This window comes from Zingiber officinale, chromosome 6A (assembly GCF_018446385.1).
Source record: "Zingiber officinale cultivar Zhangliang chromosome 6A, Zo_v1.1, whole genome shotgun sequence".
Classification (NCBI taxonomy): domain Eukaryota; kingdom Viridiplantae; phylum Streptophyta; class Magnoliopsida; order Zingiberales; family Zingiberaceae; genus Zingiber; species Zingiber officinale.
In genome coordinates, this window is record NC_055997.1 from 142,114,658 (window position 1) to 142,125,265 (window position 10,608).

Here is a 10,608-nt window from a genome sequence, read left to right on the forward strand (position 1 = left end):
ATTATAAGAATAGCAAAAAAAAAAAAAAAAACAACAAAAAAAGGGACATTCCGAGAATTGAACTCGAGAATCATACCACTAGACCAAATGCCCTATGTTTATTTTGTGTAAATTTGTGCATTTTATAATTTTTTATTGTGAGTTTTTGAATTGAATAAAAAATATTTGAAACGTTAGGGCAAAACATAAATTTGGAAAAAAAAAAAAAAAACTATAACCCTAACTCGATCCAGTTCACTTCCGCTTCCATCCACGCGATCCGAGCTTTCCCTCTCCTTCGAGATGGCGGCCATGCGGAACGCTGTCCTCAGACACCTCCGGGTGAAAGTGGGTTATCCTTTTCCGGCACCGGCGGGGACCGTCTCCTTCGCGGATATCCTTCGCCGCTACTTCTCTCAAGACGCCACGGCCTCATTCCTTGATAAGTCAGAGGTTCTCGATCGAGTCATAACCGTGGTCAAGAGCTTCCAAAAGGTCGATCCCTCCAAGGTACGCTACCTAATCATCATTCAAGCAATGCTCGATTGAATCCTTAAACTTTTTTCGTTAATGGAACTGGGATTTGTGAATGAGTTCTGAGCTTTGACGAATTTTCCGCAATATATTCTATTGTTTTATTTTGTTTTGGAACGCCCATTATTTTTAATCATTTATTTCTTAATACTTTGAATAAACAGTCATATTAACATTAATGGCGTTGGAGCAACGTGAAGTCTCAAATCCGCAACTTCCAACTGTAACACTTACTGATAAATACTTAAAAGTTCCATGACTTTTATGATTCTAATAAATTGTCAAAATCTTCCTTGGATAACTTGGAGAGGACAGTCAAAGATGGAAAAAGGAAGTTACTTACAGTTTATTATTATTCATGGTGGGATACGACAATGAGTCTCTTTCTTGTCTGAATATTCTACCCTTTAAACTGGATTTTTTCACAAGACTTCCTGCCAAAACAATGCATTTTTGAGTATGAAACAAAGTTATATCATGTCTACTTTGATGGTAAAAGAGAGTTAGTAATGTGATAAGGTCAATTCTTGAAGATGAGGGTGTAATATTTAAAGATGGTGGTAGTGCGAGAAATTGCAAAAAATGATTATTTTAAGAAGACATTTTAAAGGTTTTTAATATTTGTATATTCAAGTACATGAATATAAGGTAGAAAAATTGAGCTAGAAAAAGTACAAATTTAATCAGGTTTAATCATATGATAATTTTATGCCAACCTAAGAAATATGGAGGAGAAAACCATATACTGAATTACCAAAGCTCTAAAAGGAAATTAAGATATCGAGGTAATATTAGATCTATAAAGCTATAAAGCTTAAAACCATAGAATATTTGTTGATTTTAAAAAGTTAATATCGAAAGTATTACTTAACTGTTTATCAAGGACTCAACAAAAAAAAAAGATTTCGAATCAAAATTATGCAAGTTTAGGAATCATATATATGTTTGGAACATTAATTTATCACGATTAAAGAAGCTTTGAAAATGAAGGTATGTACAAGTGTTGATGTAGACATTGTATTGAGGTTTAGAAGAGACTAGAAGGTTAGTGTATAATTTGAGTAACTAAATTAGGCAATAAAATTTTGAAGCTTAATAAGATGTCTAAAGAATGTTGGGTAGAAAATTTTAGTGTTGAGTTTATGATTGAAAAAGCTAATGTTTGAACATTATTCTGATTATAGAGCAATTAGTTGATGTGTTTTAACATTGAATTTTTTGAAGAATCCTTGAAAAAAGGGATGAAACATAAAATTATAATTAATTTATTAATTACTTAGAAGATCAATTATAGAAGACATTTATTTAATAAAATCATTAATGGAAAAAAAATCAAAAGATACCTATTGATCGTATTTTGTATTGAAGCAAGTTGGAATTATGCCCAATATTGTGAGTTTTAATTGTGCCTATTGATCACGTGCGAAAAATTTGGAAACAATCACATTGGACAACTGATGAAGGGTGATATCCCTGCCCCTACCCTCTAACACACATTGACCAAGCAATCTGGTAGGGGTGACCACATGCCCTACTTGTTCTCATTGAAAGCTTGAGCATCGATTCCAACAACTAGGTAAATGGCTTGCCATGTTGGCTGCCAGATCAATAGGTGATGCCTTGATTGGGACACAATAATATAGATAATGTCGCATTGAGATATATGGAAAAGTTCTATGGTCCAAACACAAACTCAAGGCCTATATAGGTCGTTGGGGAGCAGAGAACAAGATTTTTGTCCTCTGTGAGTAGTGATAATAGAGTTAGACACTTTCTTTCTGCTCTTTTCTCCCAAATTCGACAACTCACCTTGGTCTCTCGCTTGGTCCTACATCCATCTGTCGTGACCCTTCTACATTTCTACTTTACTGACTCAACCCTATAGCAAACGTGCTTTGACGGTAAGGTTGGAAGGTCCACATGATTTGAGAAACATCACCTTAACCTTAACAGACATAATTGTAACCATCACATGGCATAGCTGAGTCTCAATAATGTAGATTAATTATACCTTTAAGTGGAAAATCAAATGTGATTATTTAAATATATTGGAAGATGACTGAATTCAAGGTGACTGATTTTTTGGCATTAGAAGTGAAAGGTTTGAGGCTTAATTGAGTAAAAACAGAATATATATGGAATTTAAGTTTAACAATATTAGACGTAATGAGATAATTGTTAAGATAGGAGGTGACAATTTGTCTGGAACTCTTTAAGTATGTAGGATCATTTTTGTAAAATGATAGAAGGATTGAGATAGATGTCTTTTTGAAATGGAGGAGGTCGTCAGGTGTTTTATATAATCATAAAGTATCTCTAAAACTTAAAGGGAAGTTCTACAAAACGACGACAGTTAGACTTATTATATGACGTTGAATGTTGGGCTATGAGTCTATGACTCGAACACATGAGCAAAAGATGAGAGTTGCAGAGATGAGGATGTTAAAGTGGATGTGTGAACATACGAGGATAGACAGAATAATAAATGAGATCATTAGAGAGAAAGTTGGAGTTGCATCTATTAAAGGAAAACTCACACATTTAAGGTGGTACAAATACGTACTTAGACGGCCAATAAATGCAGTTAGACGATATGAAACTATGACAAATATGTATACTAAACGAGGAAGAGGAAGATCAAAAAAAGACTTAGTTAATAAGATAAAATTTATTTAAGTATAGATGATAATATAGTAGGGGATATAGTCCAATGACGTAGATGGATCCATATAGCTAACCCTAGCTCGTGGGATAAGGTTTAGTTGTTGTTGTATTGGAAGATGACTGATAGATTATATAATTTGACAACTAAATGCACTATATTGAAGGTGTGGGAGGTAGATGGAGGCTAAAGAAAATTCTTATATAATGTAATTCAAATTATTTCAAATAATCTAAGTTATTATCAGCAGTATACCCTTACATAAAATTACATCAATGAAATAAGATTCATATAGCATGTAATAAATTTCAAATAGTTGAGACACACTTGTAAGTAAAATTGGAAATTGGATAGAGGTTAACCGAAGAAATCCTTAGTCAATATAATAAAAACTAATTTAATTAACAGAGATAGCTTTGCATACAACTTAATAGAGAGAGAGATGAAATTCATGTGGCTGACCCTAGATATTTAAGACAAAAAAGGTTTGATTATGATGATATTGAATCTCGCACATCCTACTTCCTATTTTCTTTAGGAATCATTTTCATTCAATAATAATTTCATAACATATAATGTCAGGGTTTCTATTAGTACTTTTTGGCCGGTCGATATTCATGGATTTTTTTTTCTTGCTTATTTTCAATTGTCAAATGATGAAGGCCTGTGACCTTCAGTACCAACGTAGTATGTTCCTATGCTGATCTATCTTGTTTTTTGGTCTTGGTAGGTCACTCCAACTGCTCATTTTCAAAAGGATCTAGAGCTGGACAGTTTGGACACTGTTGAGGTTGTGATGGCTTTTGAAGAAGAATTCGGTTTTGAGATTCCTGATAACGAAGCAGATAAGATTGACTCGATTAAAGCAGCTGTGGATTTCATTGCTTCCCATCCCCAAGCAAAATGAGATTTTTGATAGTGCGGAATGTTAATATGAACTGTTTTTTTCCTGTTAAACCTGTTGCAACTGGCAAGGCTTGACCTTTTGCCACCAGAAGATGGAATGATTTGGTAATTTCAGCCACATTGGACGTCTGTGTAATCGTACAAACTAAACTCAGAGCCTAGCTTGGAACTTGTTGCTCAGTCCACTACAGTTCCAAATAGTCTCTTGAGTTTGGTATAAATTCTCTTATCTGCATTCACTAATGGTAGCTTCTGATTTGTTATCTTAGTAACTTTGGTTGTCAAAATTTAATATAATTATCAATCGTTGTCATCTGAGCTTGAGATCGCATTACTAATACTCTAAACTTGGCGTTCTACATGGATTGATAATTTGGATATCAACAAAGTGTAGACTGAATTAGTATGGAATGAGAATTGCCCTCCTCCTGCGTGGTGGCTCATCAACATCCACTTGTACGCAATGCAACCTCATTCTGTCGTTTGCCAAAACTTGGCTTGGCGTTTATTAATAAATGATCGCACTAAGTTCCAACACCCGATCACGAGCTACTACAAACAACCCCTGACGATGGCTACACGGAGATCCCAAATTCGAAAACCAAATGTCATATCTATCGCTGCCGAGTGTGGACGATTTTCAGGTTCACGAGACTGCGATAGGAACCATGAGCAGGGGCCGTCCTCCCTTGATAGACTTGTCCTCTTCTCGCTTTTGTGCATCCATTCACGTGCTGTGGAAGCCGCATCCTTTTGATTCCCACTGCACATGGATTTATATCATTGATGGTTGATCTTTGTAGCGTAGTGTGCGATTGATGAAGTATCTTTTAGCCACAAGCCAAATCGACAAAGGCAGAGGCAACCAACCGCCTATATATGCATGCAAAGGGTGGGAGACTGACCACCTTATCGTTTCCTTTGTCATCAGCACCAACAACCCATGGCAACCAAAGTCTGTCTTCTCCTCTGCATCGCCATGCTGCTTTCTCTGGTCGTCCAAGGCCAGGTCTATATCTCATCCTCTCCTCTCCATGCTTTAAAGAACTGCTGCAACTTTGCATAAACCATTAATTCTTTCGGTGCAGGACAAGTCGTCTCCAGCCCCGATTGCACAACCTGGGAATCCACTCGCCCCGACTCCACAGCCAATCAAGTTCCCCATGGTGATCGATAAATCATGTATCACTTCTTCGTAGCTAATCTTATGCACAGATAATCACTGTCATTGTTGTTGTTGGGTTGCAGTATGGAGCCACTCCAGGAAGCCTCCAGCCTCAAGGTAAGTACTGATAAACATGTATAATCCTCGACCATAGAGAGCGAACTGCGCGACTGATGGATGATGAATTCATTGTTAAATGCATGCAGAGTGCTCGGGAGCTTGCTCCGGGCGGTGCTCGGCGACGGCGTACAAGAAGCCGTGCCTGTTCTTCTGCCAAAAGTGCTGCGCCAAGTGCCTGTGCGTGCCGCCGGGAACCTACGGCAACAAGCAGTTCTGTCCCTGCTACAACAACTGGAAGACCAAGAGAGGCGGCCCCAAATGCCCCTGAAATTAAACAATTTGAATATGTATGCACAAAGCCCTGCGAATATCAATGTGGCCCATCCAGCCTTTGAATTTTCAGTTATTATGTCTCCTTTCTTCGTGTTCTATCTGGAAAACTGCTACCCTTGTAAGATGAGAAATTATCATAGAGCGATTGGGGATTTGGGGGATGTAGCTCATGCCACATTAGAATCTATTTCATGGTGACTATCGACCAACTCGCTTATGGACCAATTCCTCATAATTAGAGCAAAATGCGATAATGTTTATACGGTTCAGTATCGTCAGTTCCCTGGACTAGATGCAGAACATTTTATCCTAACGCCCTTTACCTGAAGAAGACAACAATTCTTCATAGTGAAGCTTGATTAGAACTAGATTCTCATGTTGCCTGACAGCAGCTTAGAGCCTCTGGAGGGCATACGTAACAGTCTATAGTACTGCTTTTTCGGGGAAGAGATAATCTTTTGAAGCCTTTACGGCTTTCGCCGTGAGATGTCCGAGAATTGTATTTGTCAGTAGAATAATAAATATAAAGATTCTAAATTTATATAGAATTGAATAAACTACTGGATCAAATTATAACGGAGGAAAATGTGAAAATGTAATCTTGGCGGCTCCTATAGGACGGTTTCATACTTTTTGAAAGAGGATATATTAGGGCATCTACGGTGGATAGACCCCGTTAAGAGCTCCTTCGTTGTCATGTCCGCGTCACATAAAAAGTTAAAAACCTCATATCTTATTCTACTATCAAAAAAACCTCTCAACAATTCCCTCATGAATCCCATACTTTTTATTATATATAATTCTCATTTCTCCTTCATAATTCATACCCCATTAATTTTTTTATAAATTTAATTCATACACCATTAATTTTTTATAAAATTTAAATTTATAAATTGATAACATTAAACAACATTAATAATTAAAAAAAATACATAAATATTACAGTACATCAAATAAAAAGACATAAATTTTAATAATAGTCCTAACAATAAACATAAACTCATTTACACCAAGCCAGGTCTCTGTTTAATTTTTTCGACCATTTTCTCATGTAAATAAAGTTGTCCTGGTGTCATCTCACTGGTATCCTTCATAAGAATTTCATAATCCTTATGAAAGATCTCGGCTTCTCGCAAAGTCATTTTTTGGATTTGATATTCTTTAATATCTTGTCATTCTTTGTCGATGCTATGTTCCATTGTGTCGCCCTCTCTGGCTTTAGATTTGCCCTTTCTCTTCGCTGCCGTTTGCCCTATAGGACGAATGCGGACTTCAGAGTCATCTAAATCAACACTTGTACATCTGGATTTGATGTTGAAATGTTTCCCCCTGATTCGGATGTCCTTGCTTTCTTGTTAGAGTAATGAGCAACTGATTGTGGAATATATTTCTCATATTCTTTGAGAACCCTCCATACATGCATATACTTAAAATCCTTGCCTTTGTTGTTGGCTTTCCACATATTCAATGCATTCTCCAACACATTCTCGTCACTCCAACCACTTTGCCGATGAGTATAAAAATTATTATAAGTTGCAGAAAATTCATTTACCATTGGTGCAAACCTATAATAATGTGATTTCAGCCGTTGATAACTTCTCGTCATAGATCCACTGGGCCGATGTTTGTTGTAGTAATCAGCTATACGTTTCCAAAAAGCTTGATCCTTCTGGTCATTACCAATGATTGCATCGGTGCTTATAGTTGCCCATGACTTCGCAAGGACCACATCTTCATCGAGAGATCAAAATCTTCGTTTCGATTTATTTTCCTCCAGCTCAACTTCACGCTCCTCTTGTGATGAGTGTGGTGGCAACTGAGTTACAGGAACAGATGATGGTGTTAGAGATTCTTTGTCGCTGATAGATGGATCAATAGTTGCCCGTCTTGATTCATTCGAATGTATGACAGGTGGTTAAGTAGGAGAAAATATGTAAGGATAGGGCATCCCAAGTTGGCTACCCATTGCTGACCAATCTTGAGATGGATACATACCAAATGGAGCTGGGGCGACGTTACTTGGATTCCATCGCTGCAAAAAATTTTGAGAACTTTTGGAATTTGGAAAATTTGGAGAATATTGTGGAACATATGAAATATTTTGAACATTTGGAGGATATTGTGGGTGAGAGAAAATATGAGGAAATTGGATATTTGGAGGAGTGCTAGTATTTTGAGAAGATGAATTTCCTTACATATTTGAAGAATTCAAAAGATTCGTAAAGGAAGTATTGAGATTTTCATCCATCTCGAATACAAACAGGGAATAAAAGGGAGAAATGAGTTGAGAGCAAATATTACAATGGAATGAATAAAATTGATCCCATATTTATAGATTTTTTTTTATATATTAAATAATAAAATTAAAACGTTGAACAACAGCTAAAAATTAGCCGTTGTTCAACGGCATGCAATCGGTAACTATTACATGCGCCTAAAAATTAAAAACGTTGTGTTTTTTTAAAATTATTAAAAAAATATTAAAATATAAAAAAAATAAAAGCAACGAAGAAGCGGCTCTATAAGGACAGAGCCGCTTTTTCGTTCGAGGGAGAGACCTCCCTCCCACTATGGGAGGGAGATTTCTCCCTCTGCCACGTCCGCAGTGGGAGCTGGGTGCTCTTATAATGACATTTGCTCTAGTAGCGATCCTTTATATAAGAAAAATTAAGCACCTAATACAGTATTTTATACTCATTGAAAATTGATCCCAAATCAAATCACAACTAAGTCATTTAACAAAGTGTTAATCTATTTTGATATTTCAATATGCTTAGTGTCCTAAAAAAATATTATTTTCAGCAATTTGTATGATTAAAACTTAAAAGTATCCTAGGTAGATAAATCAATAGTTGTTTTGTGGTGAAGATGACTTATATCTGAACTAACACGGGGCACGGTCATATCGGATTTGATGTATGTGTTGAAAAACTTTGTCACATGGTTGTGTCATCAAACATGGTCTAACCGTGTTTGGGTCTATGGGAATGGGCATATTCATGGCACTGCCCAGAAGCTTGGCATGGCCGTGCTTCATCAGGAGGCATCATGTTTGTGCGAGATCATTGTTATTGCTTGGTATTTTTGATTTAAAATATCATGTATGACTTGGATTGTATAAATAGAATCATTGTAACCCTAAAACATATAGAGAATTATAATTGAAGCATTCTTTGGTCGTTTTGTGGAGTAGGTACATCACTGAACTACGTTAAACTTTTTTGTCTTCTCTCAGTCTCTCTTTTATTCTCTTTGGTTTCTCTTTTGTGATTTTTTTTCACAATTATTGTGGCACAATCTCAACAATTAGTATCAGAGCTCAAGATATCATATATGAGATTTCTTCTGTGAAGTTTGATCTACAAAAACTTCGACAGAATTGGTAATTTTGAATTATGACATATGAGGGTTAAAAATCTACTAGTGCAACAAGGCATGGTAAAGACACTAGGTGAAAAGAAATCAGATGGTATGGAGAAGACAGGTTGGGAGGAACTATAGGCAAAAGTGATGACAACGATCAGACTTTGTCTAACGGATAACGTGATGTATCACGTTATAGACGAGGAATAATCAGTGACAGTTTGGTAGAAACTAAAAAGTCGATACATGTCCAAGTCGTTGACAAATAAATTCTATCTTAAATAGAAATTATTTGGGTTTAAGATATCAAAGGGCACATGGTGTTAGTATAGTAAGTTTCATATGTAAGTATAATTGGTTGTCTGATTTATGCCATGGTTTGCACAAAACCTGATTTAGCGCATGTTATTAGTATAGTAAGCAAGTTTCTTTCAAATCATGATCAATAAAATTGGGATGTAATTAAGTGGATTTTTAAATACTTGAGGAATACTATAAATTATGACATTGTGTTCAGTAGACAACAGAGTGATACTTTAGTTATAAAAATATGTGGATGTAGGCTATGCAAGAGATTTGGATGACAGAATGTCTACTACAGAGTATGTGTTCACTATGGCAGAAGGACCTCTTTATTGGAAGTCTATAGTATAATCTATAGTTGTATTGTCCACTACTGAGTCAGAGTACATGGCAGTAGCTGAAGTAGCCAAGGAAGCCTTGTGGCTTATAGGATTAGTTAGCAAACTAGATGTTCAACAAGGTAAGGTCAAGGTGTATTGTGATAGTCAGAGTGTTATCTATTTGGAAAAGAATCAGGTGCATCATATAAGGATCAATCATATCAGATTTCATAAGATCAGAGAGCTAATATCTTCCAAGAAAATACTACTCGAGAAGGCCCACACTTCTAAAAATGTTGCAGATATGTTGACAAAGTCAGTTACTGTAGAGAAATTCAAGTGATCCAGGGAGTGATCAGTAGGTGCCACATGGATAAGAGAGAATTGGTGAAAACTATTGAAGTGGCTCCAACAGGAAATTCTCGGCTTCGTAGCCTTCTCGGACCTCCTAGCTCCACTGCCTTCTCAGGCCTCCTGGCTCCATAGTCCCCAGGCCACTCAGGCCTCCCGACTCTACAATCTCCCAGCCACTCGGGCCTCCCAGTTCTAGAGTTTCCCGGTCACTCGAGCCTCTCGTCTGTTGGAACAATTTAGGTGTCTTAGGTTTTAATGTTTGGGTAAAGTTTAAGTTAGGTTTATTATTATATTTGATATGTATTATGAGTGTGTAAGATGCAAGTACAATAAGGAAATTCTAAGTATGATCTTGGCAAAAGAAAAGTCCAAGTGTGATTTTGACAATAGTGAAAGTTTAAGGATGAGTCTTGGTTGTATAAGTCCAAGCATGTAGTCTTGGCAACGTAAGCCCAAGTGTGATTTGGCAAAAGTTGAAGTCCTGGAGGCACACCCTCTTGGCAAAAGAAGACCCGATAATAAGGACAAAGCTGAATAATGCTCTTAAAGCTAAAGCGTGAAAGATAGGGAAGCATCTGAGGGGCGCAAGGTTGATGGAGGAGGCTAGAAGGCAAGGTCAAGATTGTGTG

General features: G+C 36.6%; 2 protein-coding genes across 2 annotated transcripts; both read left to right on the plus strand.

The window, feature by feature from the left end:
* The first annotated feature begins 201 nt into the window (after positions 1–201).
* Positions 202–4,353, plus strand: LOC121998409 (acyl carrier protein 2, mitochondrial-like). The gene is made up of 2 exons (XM_042553340.1): positions 202–489; positions 3,906–4,353. Exons 1-2 carry the CDS (start codon positions 283–285, stop codon positions 4,080–4,082), a joined length of 384 nt encoding a protein of 127 aa, XP_042409274.1. The 5' UTR covers positions 202–282; the 3' UTR covers positions 4,083–4,353.
* Positions 4,354–4,960: 607 nt separating this feature from the next.
* Positions 4,961–5,803, plus strand: LOC121998410 (gibberellin-regulated protein 5-like). The gene is made up of 4 exons (XM_042553342.1): positions 4,961–5,090; positions 5,170–5,247; positions 5,330–5,363; positions 5,453–5,803. Exons 1-4 carry the CDS (start codon positions 5,025–5,027, stop codon positions 5,632–5,634), a joined length of 360 nt encoding a protein of 119 aa, XP_042409276.1. The 5' UTR covers positions 4,961–5,024; the 3' UTR covers positions 5,635–5,803.
* Positions 5,804–10,608: the final 4,805 nt, after the last annotated feature.